Source organism: Corythoichthys intestinalis, chromosome 8 (assembly GCF_030265065.1).
Source record: "Corythoichthys intestinalis isolate RoL2023-P3 chromosome 8, ASM3026506v1, whole genome shotgun sequence".
In the NCBI taxonomy this organism is placed as follows: Eukaryota; Metazoa; Chordata; class Actinopteri; order Syngnathiformes; family Syngnathidae; genus Corythoichthys; species Corythoichthys intestinalis.
Genome location: NC_080402.1, coordinates 7,537,045 through 7,552,180, shown reverse-complemented (window position 1 = coordinate 7,552,180; position 15,136 = coordinate 7,537,045). Strand labels below are relative to the sequence as shown.

The 15,136-nt window shown below is 36.2% G+C and overlaps 1 protein-coding gene across 4 annotated transcripts in view; it reads right to left on the bottom strand.

The window, feature by feature from the left end:
* Positions 1 to 15,136, bottom strand: part of LOC130920577 (mitochondrial uncoupling protein 2-like) — a 19,939-nt gene extending 4,803 nt beyond the window's left edge. For 2 of the 4 annotated variants that reach the window (XM_057843888.1, XM_057843891.1), the window contains exons 1-4: positions 14,980 to 15,136; positions 12,650 to 12,788; positions 6,258 to 6,468; positions 3,041 to 3,238 (exon numbers count right to left, since the gene is read on the bottom strand). In XM_057843888.1, the coding sequence (XP_057699871.1) occupies positions 3,041 to 3,238; positions 6,258 to 6,468; positions 12,650 to 12,775 (535 nt within the window). In that variant the 5' untranslated portion in view covers positions 12,776 to 12,788; positions 14,980 to 15,136. Of the gene's footprint in view, positions 1 to 3,040; positions 3,239 to 6,257; positions 6,469 to 12,649; positions 12,789 to 14,975 lie in introns of all 4 variants that reach the window. The other 2 variants (XM_057843890.1, XM_057843889.1) reach the window with 2 other exon arrangements.

Below are 15,136 nucleotides of genomic sequence, written 5' to 3'. Positions count from 1 at the left end.
CATATTTACGTAAAATAAATGCTAACTGGACGTTTTTTATTTTTTTTATTTTAACCAAGAATCAAGACTATTTTACGTCCATTTCTAAGAATTCAGGGATTTAAGCATTTATTTACAAGAATTTACACCCGAAAATCTCTGTTTACGTCAGGCGGCCGCTAGCCTTAGTCGCTAACAAAATGGCATTATACTTCGCCATATTTACGTAAAATAAACGCTAACTGCATGGTTTCTTTGCTTTTAACCAAGAGTTGAGACTGTTTTACGTCTATATCTATGAAGAATTTGGGGATTTGAGCATTTATTCGTCAGAATTTTCACCGGTAAAGCTCGGTTTACATCAGGCGACAGCTACCCTCATTCACTACAACTATATAAAGAACTATGCAACTGTATAATGACAATAAAGGGCTGTTCTATCAAAATAATTTTTTCATTATTTATATATTACAATTGATTCTGCATGTTTTCCTCAAGTATTAGTTTGTGATGTGAAAATTGAGTGATTTATTAGCTGTTGAAAAAAAAATTAAGTTGCTATTTTGGGCAAAAACATGTTAAATATTGCTATTGGTCTTGAAAATATAGGTGATTATCTCTGCATTTGGTGATTTCTTGTGTATCTAGTGTAAAATCTGAGAATTTGCTGCTCATGGAGACTCAGATATGGCTAAGGTAGGTGCCTGTTTTGGTTTTAGGTCGGTAGTGGCTTTGGTTTTGAAAATATTTGAACTTGAAGTTTTTGAAAATAGGCCCCCTACGGATCGGCCCTTCGCCCCATGTCATGTCAATATATTATGAAGTCTATGGAATAGTAATGAGGTAATGAATCCAGTTGTGGCTAAACAATAGCATATGGCGGTGTTGATAATAAGAAACGTTTGATTTTGTACCGTATTCCCCCACCTATTTTGTGTCAAGTGTTTTATTGTTAAAATGCGTGTCGTTTTGAAAATAAGTGTAGTAAGGCTGCAGCTATCGATTATTTTAGTAGTCGCTTAATGTCCACTAATCGGGCTAGGAACATTAAATGCGTTGCAGAATCAATTTTAGGATATGTAAAACAAAGGTTTATTGCACATTTAAAAGAGCATTAAATGCGAATACAAATTAAAATTCCCGAGTGTTTCTTCAAACTATGCAGAATTGCACTTTCATTTAAAAATAAATGTGAAAACTTGATCTTAGCTGCTAGCTTAAATGCTATAAAATGTTTTGTTTTACAGTGCTCTTAACATATCATTAAAACACATATTCTCACAAAAAAAACAGCTAAATACACCTATAAACTAAATAACGAATGCATAAAAAAACATTAGCTCCATTGATAACTTATCTGATGTTGGTCTTAACAGGGACCAGCTGGATTCAGCCATGTTAAATGAGTTATTTCATCATCACTGTTGCCACTAGAGGGCAATGTACACACCCAAATCAATAAAACTACATGCAAACACTTTCAAAACAGACCACTACAACACCACTCTAATTAAACAAATACTAAAAGCAACAAAATTTGATTCGAGGCTTTTTTTCTAATCGAAATACTCAAGTTTGTCGATTAATCGTTGCAGCACTAGTACACTTATAACCACGCATGTACACACTGCATCATAATGCAGAGTTGTGAGCGCCATTGTAGTTATGGTTTCCTTTAGAGTGCTTTTATGTCTGTCAGTTAGGGCTGCCACTTATTAATCGACTAAATAAAATTGTACAAATCTTATCTGTAAGCCTTTATGATTAATTTTATGGCTAATTTTCAATTAAAGGAAAAAAATAATATAATTAAAAAAGTAAAAATGGAAAAAACTCAGTATTCTTTTTATTTTATTTTTTTTAATGTATTTGTTTTTGTATATTTTTCAAACATTCACATGTATTATGATATTTATATATTCACACAATGATTTGATTTAAATAAAGGTTGTGTAGTCCTGACTGAACAATCCAAGACTACAGAAACTTTATTTACATTTAATTGTAGCAGAGAACATGAGGTCTTTGCACACGATTTATAATATATATACTGAATATTTACTGACTTTTTTGTTTTAATATACATATATATTGAGAATAATTTTTTAAATTAAAATATTTTTAAAAAAAAAAGCATTTCACTTTTTTTTTAATTACAAAATAAAATTGATAAAAAAGATTAAATCACTAAAAAGAGTATATTTACTCTATTATGGATGACCAAATAGGACAGAATGAAATATACATATACATCCTTAAATAAATACTTAAATGTGTCATTAATTAATTAAAATGGGAATTAAATAAAGTGGAATTAAATGTTACGGAGCTCCTAAAGGGCCATCTACCGAAATAAAATAAATTTAAGCAATCTGGTGCGCACCAGAAACTATCTAGTAAACATCAGTATTACATAGCATTTAAGCTAGCGGACTTTTGCTATGCAAGTTAGCCAATAGCGTACCGCACTAATGCTATTTTTAGACCGTGACATCGCCATTGTAACGCGGAAGTGGGTCATTATAGAAATGCCCTCGCATACAATCCATGTTATTACTGCTTGTTTTCTCCGGTAATCTTTCAAAAAAAGAACATGCTGATCAAACACTGCTGCTATGGAACTTGTAGAAACGACTCTAGACATTACGACATATGAAGGATGTTTTCTTCACGTTTCCCGAAACAAAAAACTTGGAGGAAAAATGTGAAGAATGGATCAACTTGCGTGGACGTCCAAAAGACCAGTTTAACGCCAGCAAGGTGAAGCTATTCACAGAGGACGAAAAGGTAAGCCATTTTGATATTTTTACTTATTTTTTAGCGTGGCGTTTTGCTGTACTGCTTCTGTCTGATGACAATAAATGACCTCAAAAAAAAAAAAATCAAATGGTATCTGACTGCCACTGTTACCTTTTCTGTTGAAAAAAAAACAACTTTAGTAAAGGGGAAGTGTAAACAAATAAATAATAATAAAATAATTTCATGAAGTGCTACACCGAAACTCTAATGTGACCTGTGACGACGGCGACTTTGTTATAAGAGTATTTTTTTTAGATCGCACCTTTCCAGAGTCCTCGCAGTCCTTCGTTGCGAAAGATGTGTCTGTAGGCTTGCATGGTTCCGCTGTAGCGCCGCGCCACGCCGTCTAGGTTCATCTGAGCCTGGAATCGAACCTTCACTACGTCGGTGGGTTGCGCGAAAGACACCGCCATGGCGCCCGTCGTGCAGCCGGCCAGGATGCGCATCAACACTCCCGCGTCTACAAAACACACAATGCCATTGTTTCTAGTGAAGGGATGCGCTATCCAGACTCCCTCTAGTGGTACGCCAAAGAATCACTGTTTTTTTAACGCCGACGCAGTCCAAGTTGACCATAGGTTTGTTGTACAGATAGTCCCCGGGTTAAGAACAAGTTCCGTTCCTATGCTTGCGACGTAACCCGAATTTCTGCGTAATATCCCATTAAATACCCCTAAATCTCTAAATAACAATCCAAAATTATTTTGTTTAATGATGGAGGATACACTGCACTCTGGTGGCAGCGTTGGGTCTGGCTGGATCGCCTTGTATGATTGAGAAGCACACTCAAATAGGGCTGCAGCTATCAAATATTTTAGTAGTCGATTAATCGAGGGACTAGTTAGTTCAAGTAATCGGATAAGGAACATGAAAAATTCAAATACATGAGCTGAGCCTCAAAAAGGTATACTTTTTTTTTTTAATGATCTTTGTACAAGAAAAAAATAATTGGGTAACTTACATAGAAAAAGTTCGCTAGCTTAAATGCTATAAGTTTTTTTTTTTTTTACAATGCTCTTAACAAATTTTTCAGACACATATTACCACAAAAAACAGTTAAATCTACTTATAAACTAAATTATGGATGCAATAAAAAACATTAGCTCAAACAAAAACTTAGCTTACTTTGGTCTTAACAGGTAGCAGTTGGCTCATTTGTTCAGCCATGTGAAAAGAGGCAGACCACAGGGCAGTGTATCCACCCTAATCAATAAAACTGAATGCAAACACGTTCAAAATAAACCATTACAACGCCACTTTAATTAAACGAATACTCGAAGCAACAATATTTAATTCGAATATTTTTTTCTAATCGAATACCCGAGTTAAATCAATTAATCGTCAACTCAAACGTCTGACATGGATAAAGGATAGCTGCACTCTGGTTTGGCCTACATAAGACTGTAAGTTGTTTCAGCTAATATATGTTTGTGTATGGATTTGTAATTAAGTTTACGACTACAGTTTGTGGAGTTACGTGTGAGCGATTTGCTATGAGAATTGCAAATACGTTAGCATTCGTAGCATTTAGGCTAGTAGACTTTTGTTTGGCAAATTGATATTTGAGCACCAATTGTTTTGTGTCACGGTTTTATTGTTAAAATACGTGTCGTTTTGAACAAAAGTGTATATATGTGGGTTAAAGTTTTACAAATTGCCAAACGTGAAGGAAGTAAAAAGCTTCCAAAAGTACAATTGCAATTACCATTGTTTGCTGTCGGTAAAGCTGAACAACTTCACGTTTAGTGAGGACAGAACACATAATATTAATTAAGTAAAGTAAAAAAATAAGATACTGTGAGCAGTGGCGCCTCCAGAAATTTTTCAAAGGGGTGGCCAGATGGGGCCACTTAAAATCTTGGCTTGGCCAAAACTAAAAGCCATAATTTCAGGTTTTCATTATATTGTTGCAGTAAAAAGGTTAAGGGAAAACGATCAGAAAGACTTAAGGACACGGCTACTGATATACTTTGGTGTATTGTGTCATATTTCATGTTACTAATGATTTAATGTGCATAGTCCATAACTGTCCAGTCAACATTATGAGTTCCACAACAATTCTGTTTTATTGTGTTATGTATATATTAGGCATAAGGTGTACATTTAACTAGGGCTGTCAAATGATTAAAATTTTTAATCAAGTTAATAACAGCTTAAAAATTAATTAATCGTAATTAATCGCAATTCAAACCATCTCTAAAATATGCCATATTTTTCTGTAAATTATTGTTGGAATGGAAAGATAAGACAAGACGGATATATACATTCAACATACTGTACATAAGTACTGTATTTGTTTATTATAACAATAAATCCACAAGATGGCATTAACATTATTAACATTCTTTCTGTGAAAGGGATCCACGGATAGAAAGACTTGACAGATAAATGTGAGTTTGTATATTGTGACTAAATATTGCAATCTAGTGTATTTGTTGAATTTGTTGAGCTTTCAGTAAATGATACTGTAGCGACTTAACTGTTCTGCCCAAATGCATGATGGTAAGTGGTGCAACCATGACTGTGTGTGGTGGCTGCAAATGCTATATCTTCTCTGCGTTGGGTACACTACAGGGTGTTAAGAAAAAGATCAACTCCTGTCATTCTTCCCCACGTCGCTTCCTACAATATTTTTATAGTTGCTGTGGGAGAAAGCTTTTGCACGGCCCAAATGAATGCTTGTATCTACTCCACTCACTTGACACTGCCTCTTATCTCTGTATGTAAGTAAAACGGTACCATTGTAGGCTGTTTGCGGCAATGCATGAATGAGTCGTACCATGAATGCGTTAATTGCGATAAATATTTTCACGTGATTAATTAAAAAAAAAAAAATTTACCGCCTGTTAATACGATAAATTTGACAGCCCTACATTTGACAAAACAAAATAAATGCATTAATTTGGGATGAAATCCATACCTGATGCTACAACAATCTAACGATATACTGGCAAGCGGGGTGGCCAGTGGGGTGGCCAATCAATTTATAGGGGTGGCCGTGGCGGCGCCACTGACTGTGAGACACAATAAGGTACTGTTTATTCGACTAAAAACAAAGAAACACCTGAAGACAAACTGGCAGACAAGACTCTGGCGTCATAATGTCGAAATTGCCTAAGTCGAGTGTGTCGTAACCCGGGGACTACCTGTACTTCCCCGTACCCAGTGCGTGTCAACCTTCCACTGAGCAAACCAGTTTTGGCTCCTTTCAGATAGAGGTATAGCAGTTGAAAGAAATGGAATAAAGTATGTAAATTGGAGGGCAAATCAGTCCAAAACCTGGTCTAAAACAAAAATTTGCCTTTATTCAGGGTACGAAAATCGAGCCCTGCACATCTGAATCCTTGCCAAACCCCTTAGAATTACTCCACTGAACCCACACTTAAAAAAAATAACTGGTGGATTGACTTGATAAAATCACTGTAACAATTTGAAAGCAGTGCAAGTTAAGAACCACTGAGTTAAATAAAGCTACCTACTTTCCGCTCCTCCGGTGTAGAAATCCCTGACGTTGTCGTAGAGGCCGATTCGGACCGAGGCAAAGCACACCTGTCTCTGCAGTCCCGCCACCAGCCCGTTGTAGAGCGAGCGCGGGCCCTCGGTGCGTATCATGGTACTGATGGTCCCGAACACGCCTCTGTAGCGAATGGCCTTGGCTTCCGCCGCCGCCACCTTCTTCTCACCTTGGATCTGAACGCCAATTTGCAGTCAACGATCGCATAGTGATGCACGTTTGTACATAATAATAATTAGGGCTGTCAAACGATTAAAATTTTTAATCGAGTTAATTACAGCTTAAACATTAATTAATCCTAATTAATCGCAATTCAAACCATCTATAAAATATGCCATATTTTTCTGTAAATTATCGTTAGAATGGAAAGATAAGACACAAGATAGATATATACATTCAACATATGGTACATAAGTACTGTATTTGTTTATAATAACAATAAATCAACAAGATGGCATTCACATTAACATTCTGTTAAAGCGATCCATGGATAGAAAGACTTGTAGTTCTTAAAAGATAAATGTTAGTACAAGTTATAGAAATTTTATAATTAAAACCCCTCAATGTTTTCGTTTTAATAAAATTTGTAAAATTTTCAATCAAAAAAATAAACTAGTAGCTCTCCATTGTTGATGTCAATAATTACACAATTCTCATGGTCATAAAACCAGTCGCACCCAAGTGCCAGTTTATTATGTTGAAGTAAACAATGACCAAAGAACTTTCCACAGCAGCTCAAACAGCTGTTTTTGTCACAGAAAACACAAGCTTCAGTATACAGTACAAATGTAAAAAGGTTGTCCGCACAAAATATTAAATGTAATGGTTCACTTATCTTTCCATATTGCCATATATTTCTGTAAATTATCGTTGGAATGGAAAGATAAAACACAAGACGGATATATACATTAAACATATGATACATAAGTACTGTATTTGTTTATTATAACAATAAATCAACAAGATGGCATTAACATTCTGCTAATGTTAATAGTTGTAGTTCTTAAAAGATGTTAGTACAAGTTATAGAAATCTTATATTAAAACCCCTCTTAATGTTTTTGTTTTAATAAAATTTGTAAAATTTTCAAACAAAAAATAAACTAGTAGCCCACCATTGTTGATGTCAATAATTACACCATGCTCACTCTCCAAACCCATAAAATCATTTGGACCCAAGTGCCAGCGGAGGGCGCCAAACACCAAAAAACAAGTAACAAGCGGACATTACACTGCGGTCATTTTAATCTGTTTGAGCGGGGCATGTGCGTTAAATGCGTCAAATATTTTTAACGTGATCAATTTAAAAAATTAATTACCGCCCGTTAACGCGATTATTTTGACAGCCCTAATAATAATGTGTTTCGAAGTGTATTTCTGAACACACAAGCTCACTTTACAAGAAGAACAAATCATTGTATGATTTTTAAATAATTGATCTGTAATTTACTGGGGTTCATAATTATTTGTACCCTTGAGAAAATCTGTCTTAATATTTAGTACAGAAGCCTTTGTTTGCAATTACAGAGGTTGGACACTTTCTGTAGTTCTTCGCTAGGTTTTCACTTATGGAAAAAGGGATTTTGGCCCATTCCTCCACACAAATCTTCTCTAGATCTGTCAGGTTTCGGGGCTGTTTTTGAAAAACACAAAGTTTCAGCTCCATCAAAAGATTTTCTATAGGATTGAGGTCTGGAGACTGGCTTGGCCACTCCAGAACCTTAATATGCTTTTCACGCGGGCACTCCTTAGTCAGCTTGGCTGTGTGCTTCGGCTCATTGTCATGTTGGAAGACCAGCCACGACTCATCTTCAAGCCTCTGACTGAGGGAAGGAGGTTGTGGCTCAAAATGTTTCGATTGAAAGGAATAGTATCTTTTCTCATATTTACTGTTTGACTGTTTGTATTACTCTAACGTACCCAATATAAAATAAATAGCATTTATATCCAGGGATGGGAATTGATAGGATTTTTACGATTCTGATTCCATTATCGATTTTGCTTAACGGTTCGATTCTCTTATCGATTCTAGTTTGGGCTAATGGACTGTATGAGGTTCTGGGTTCAATAAGGCTACGTTCATACTACAGGTCTTAATGCACGAATCCGATTTTTTCGTGTTTTTCCGACTCGAGTGAGGCATTAACTTGACGGTCTGAACGTGACAAGTCGCATAGAACCGGACCATTTCAAATCCGATCTGGGTCACTTTCGTTTGTGGTTCAAATCCGATCTGGGCCACATTTTTCCAGACTGTCGCGGCGGTCTGTACTGTCCACTCTCCCAAATTGGATTTCATGCAGCAATTACGTCATCAAATAGCGAGAGGGACTCTACCGTAGCGATGCAGCTGTGCGTTGTTAGCGCCTAGCTTGCAGTGAACACGGCTTTTGGGGAGGGGCTGGCTTGACAACAGTCATAAAAAATAAAAATGGGTTGAGGATAAGCCTGAGAATGCTCAGTTTTCTCTCTGCTCCAAGTGAGGAATATTTCAACATTGCCTACACGGCCGAGAGTCGGGGCAAACGGCCCGTATGTGTGTGTGACATGCACGGACGGTGCGTCCATGCTATCGATCCATATAAACTTTGAATATAAGCCTAAACGGGGATTATTTATGTCTGTTATTTGTGTCCTCCTTTTGAAAAGCAAAGTATGATATCCCTGGAATGACGGATGACGTGTGTCTTTTGTTTTGATGCTTCTGCGCATGCGGGTCTTCTTGCTCAGCGCGTGTCGGACTGCGAATTAGTGCGCATGCGTAATACTTGAACGGTCTCAATGGACAAAGGCAGTCTGAACGGGCACGCCAAAAAAACAGATATGACAAAAAATCGGATTCGTGCATTAAGACCTGTAGTATGAACGTAGCCTATGTTTTATGGTTATCACTTTTAATCCAATTTGGCAAAAGGCACAACTATATACAGGCAATGGCACTTGATATGAGAATCACTCAATGAGCAGTTTAAAGCATGCGTGGAAAGATGTTGATGTATTTGTATGTGTGTGGAAGAAGACTGGAATGTGTGGGTATATGTGTGGTTCTGAAAGGAAACAAAATTACATCATATTAGTGCTGATGCAATAAACAATGCAAATTGACTGTAAAGCAGTCAATAACACACATACAGTGGGGCAAATAAATATTTAGTCAACCACTATTTGTGCAAGTTCTCCCACTGAAAATATTAGAGAGGCCTGTAATTGTCAACATGGGTAAACCTCAACCATGAGAGACAGAATGTGGAAAAAAAAACAGAAAAACAAATTGTTTGATTTTTAAAGAATTTATTTGCAAATCATGGTGGAAAATAAGTATTTGGTCTATACCAAGAGTTCATCTCAATACTTTGTTACGTACCCTTTGTTGGCAATAACGGAGGCCAAACGTTTTCTGTAACTAGGGCTGCAGCTATCGAATATTTTAGTAATCGAGTAATCGACTGAAAATTCTATCGATTAATCGAGTAATCGGATAAAACAAATATATTTTTAGGTGAAAAGCAATTATAAATATACATGAGAAAACAAGACATTTCATCTCATCTTGAACCATTTTCAGTCAATCAATGTCTTTATTTTCGATGTATATTGTTGAAACAATTGCATCTCAGATGTAACTAGAATAAAAAAGACTAATTCACTGCTTTCACTCAAAAAACTTTTAGATCTTATTAAAAAAAAAAAAAAAAATTATATATATCTTACCTAAAAATGCCGTTACGCTTGATAACACACATCACTTAAAAGTTAGGATTTTTTTCCCACGTGTTTCAATTGAATTTCTATTTGTGTCAAGCCATTTTTAAGTTCTAGTTAAGTTTTAAGTTAGTCTAAACTGTAAGTCCTGAGAGGATTTTGAGTTTTTGCAGTGTTCAAAATAAATGTATGATACAGGCTGTATTGGAGCACATTAGGGACCAGTGCTACTTGGTGTTTTATCCAGCAATGACTACTGTGCTAAAATTGATAGTTAGCATTATTGAGTTTTTATTTTACACCCTCATCACTCCACAACGCTATGTTATGTTCAAGCCTGTATGTAAGACACGTTAGCCACGTATCAACAGTGGTCATAATTAATAGAAACCTAGCCCTCCGCAGGGCTAACGTTACGTGAGCTTGTGACAGTAACGTTAATCTTATTTATTAGCGCTTAGCGCTCTTTATTAGCGCTTAGCGCTCTACTGCTTTAAGATGGCGGCGGTTTACTAACGCTGCCCAAACGCGGCCGAGTCTGTCATGACGCATCTAGGTCAACATACATGTGATCTCTATGAGATGCATCAGACGCTACCTGCTACCAACCATCGTGCAGGCAAGTATTTAGCAACGTCGGCGTCGTGTGGAGCGGCTGTCTGCTGTATTGTTTTTTTGGGGTTTTTTTTTTTTTGCTTCGTCCTCTACGCACGTAACATCGGCATGCTGTCCCGCATTAAAAGTAGTCCGAGCAAAACGTAATGCTTAGAGCTGTCAAAATAAACGAATCCTCGAGGTGAATAAAATTACTCGGATCAGTTTTTCAACTTGAGTTACTTGAGTTGCTCGAGTATTCGTTTCGGCTCTGTCTGTAACTCTTTACAAGCTTTTCACACACTGTTGCTGATATTTTGGCCCATTCCTCCATGCAGATCTCCTCTAGGGCAGTGATGTTTTGGGGCTGTCGTTGGGCAACACGGGCTTTCAACTCCCTCCTCACCCCGTGGCGTCAAAATGATAACAAGAACGGGGAGCAAAAATCCCAGAACCACACGGGGGGACCTACTGTTGTGAATGACCTACAGAGAGCTGGGACCACAGTAACAAAGGCTACTATTAGTAACACAATGCGCGGCCAGGGACTCAAATCCTGCACTGCCAGACGTGTCCCCCTGATGAAGAAAGTACATGTCCAGGCCCGTCTGCGGTTCGCGAGAGAGCATTTGGATGATCCAGAAGAGGACTGGGAGAATGTGTTATGGTCAGATGAAACCAAAATAGAACCTTTAGGTAGAAACACAGGTTCTCTTGTTTGGAGGAAAAAGAATACTGAATTGCACCATACCCACTGTGAAGCATGGGGGTGGAAACATCATGCTTTGGGGCTGTTTTTCTCCAAAGGGACCAGGACAACTGAACCGTGTAAAGGAAAGAATGAATGGGGCCATGTATGGAGAGATTTTGAGTGAAAATCTCCTTCCATCAACAAGGGCATTGAAGATGAGACGTGGCTGGGACTTTCAGCATGACAATGATCCCAAACACACAGCCAGGGCAACAAAGGAGTGGCTTCATAAGAAGCATTTCAAGGTCCTGGAGTGGCCTAGCCAGTCTCCAGATCTAAACCCCATAGAAAATCTGCAGAGGGAGTAGAAAGTCTTATTAATACTTATTTTCCACCATGATTTGCAAATAAATTATTTAAAAATCAAACAATGTGATTTTCTGTTTTTTTTTTTTCCACATTCTGTCTCTAATGGTTCAGGTTTAACCATGTTGACAATCACAGCCCTCTCTAATATTTTCAAGTGGGAGAACTTGCACAATTAGTGGTTGAATAAATGCTTATTTGACACACTGTACATGACTCGCACAGTATAATGAACGCAAAGGTGGGGGAGGGGGGGGGGGGGCGAGTGCGCTTGACAACCCAGAAGCACACTGCGTGCACGTGCGGTCATCTTGGCCATAAAAGAGGCGAAAACTAAGCACTTTACACTCATATGGATGTACATCATCATCTTAAAATGCTAAAAAAAAACACATTCGCTCTTAGCACAAATGTACAACGCGAATATAATTAACACTTCCTCGGACTTCCTCTTCTCTAGATCTGTCAGGTTTCGGGGCTGTTTTTGAAAAACGCAAAGTTTACAGGTCATTTCTTGTTGAGTTTGAGTCGCTGCCTATTAATTTGGGTGATTACCAGGTCACTTCCTGTTCTGTAACCCATAAAATACCCCAAAATCAACGGGAAGTAACTGAAAATCAACTGGCAAATGACATTAAATGGCCCAAAATGACCTCATTGCCTGTTATTAGCTGCCACTGACGGCCATAGACGTTCAATCCGTATGAAGTGGGAGGGATGGCAGCGAATGAACGAATGTTCATTCGCTGCCACCCTCCCAGTTCAAATGGATTGGACGTCTACAAGTGATAAACTCATTCCAATTCACAGCAGAAGCTTGTTTTTCTGTTTATTAGTTCTTTGTAGAACATCCTAGAATGATTTCCTGACCAATGTATCGATAATCGTTGTATCGTCATATTGTCAGATCATCGTTATCGTGACCTTTGTATCGCAAATCGTATCGTATCATGAGGTAACATGAGGTTGGGGTTTGTGCAATTTGGCGAGCGTACTTGCGGTTACCTGAAGTCGGACTTTAGCAGTGTCCAGAGGGAAGGTGACGATGTCGGCGATGCAAGCCGCCGCCCCCGCGCTGGCCATCTTGACCCCGAGGGGAGGGGGCACGTCTGAGGGTTTCAGGCCTACCATTTCGCCCTGCAATCTGGAGGTTAAACACGCATGCATATTTTTTTGCAAAAAAAGGGCAATTTATGGTCCGGAAAATACACTACTTAACTATTTTAGTGCTGTGGCAATGCTAGACGTCCGATCATTAGGTACATGAAAGTTTTCACATTTTTTACATAAAAATTATAAAGTTTTTACATGATGATTATCATACATTTTTCACATTTTTACGTGATATCGCGTTTTTACTAAACTATTGTTCTTACATTATAGTTTGTCATGTTTTAACATCATAGTTGTCACGTTTTTACATAGTTATCATGTTTTTACATGATTATTATTTTGCATGTTAGTACCATTTTTCCACACATCACATTTTTACATAAATCATTATCATAAACGATATTTTTCACATTTTTTACTTGATCATATTTCATTTTTACATTTCACGTTTTTACATGATAGTTATCACGCTTTCACATAATTACCACATTTTTTTACATGGTAGTTTGTCACGTTCTTACATAATTATCATACATAATAGTAAAAGTATACATACCGCATCCTTACATATTACGTTTTTACATGATAATTATCTCATTTTTACATGATTATAATCATAAATTATATTTTTCACGTTTTTTACATGGTCGTATCTCATTTTTGCATTTCATGGTTTTACATGATGGTTTTCACGTATTTCTTTCATAATTATAACATTTTTTTGGGGGGGATAATCATCATACATATTAGTTACCATGTTTTTTTACCTATCAGTTTTACATGATGATTATCATAAATGAATAAATGATATTTTTCACGTGATCGTATCTTGTTTTTTGACATTTCACGTTTTTAAATATTTTTCACATTTTTACGATTGTTATCGTGTCTTTACATGATAATTATCACGTTTTTACATGATAGTTTGTCACGTTTTAATGTGATGGTTGTCACGTTTTTACATAATTATCACGTTTTTGCATGATAATTATCATATATAGTAATGCCACGTTTTTACATATCACATTTTTACATGACAATCCAGTTTTTACATGGTTATATGATATTACGTTTTTACATGAAAATTATCAAGTTTTTACATAATTATACATTATATTATCGTACCACGTTTTTACATTTCACATTTTTACATGACAATCATCCAGTTTTTACATGATGGTTATCATGTTTTTAGATGATATCACGTTTTTGCATAATTATCATACATAATAGTATCAAAGTTTTGCATGATAATTATCACGGTTTTGCATTATAGTTTGTCATGTTTTAACATGGTAGTTCTCAAGTTTTTACATGATAATTGTCAAGTTTTTACATGATAATATCACATTTTTACATAATAGTTTGTCATGTTTTAACATGGTAGTTCTCACGTTTTTACATGATAATTATCGCATTTTTACATGACAATCATCCAGTTTTTACATGGTGGTTATCATATTTTTATATGATATCACGTTTTTAAACAATAATTATCATACATAATAGTATCACATTTTTAAATGATAACACGTTTTACATTATAGTTTGTCATGTTTTAACATGGTAGTTCTCACGTTTTTACATAATTATCACATTTTTACATGATAATTGTCAAGTTTTTACATGATAATTATCACATTTATTGTATTTATATTATAGTTTGTCATGTCTTAACATGTTAGTTGTCACGTTTTTACATGATAATTATCACATTTTTATATGACAATCATCCAGTTGTTACATGATGGTTATGTTTTTATATGATATCACGTTTTTAAACGATAATTATCATACATAATAGTATCACATTTTTACATAATTATCACGTTTTACATTATAGTTTGTCATGTTTTAATGTGGTAGTTCTCATGTTTTTACATCATAATTATCACATTTTTAGATAATTGTCAAATTTTTACATAATTATCCAGTTTTTATATGATATGTTTTTATATATCACATTTTAAATGATAATTATCATGCATGATAGTATCATGCTTTTACATGTATTACAGCCACTCTTTTTTCTTTTTTTGAGTAGCAGCAATACTCTTCCATACTAAAACAGAATATCACTCAACCTCCAAAAAATGCTCAAATACCAAAAATTTGAATAAACATCCACCTCCTGCATGCTCACTTTCCACTATTTACAAATCCCCCAAGGCAAAACAATTGAATCCTATTGAAAATTAATTTTAAAAAGTTGACTTACATACCGTAAAATGTAGATTCTCAAATCTCGCCGGACAGGATTAGCAGATTGTAATCCATAAATAGTGGGTAGGATGTGCTTTGTCTCCGTTATTTATGCACCCCCCCAATCCCTGCGTCCTCCCCCTCAGCGACGCTTTACGGTACATGAAGCGAGAGGCG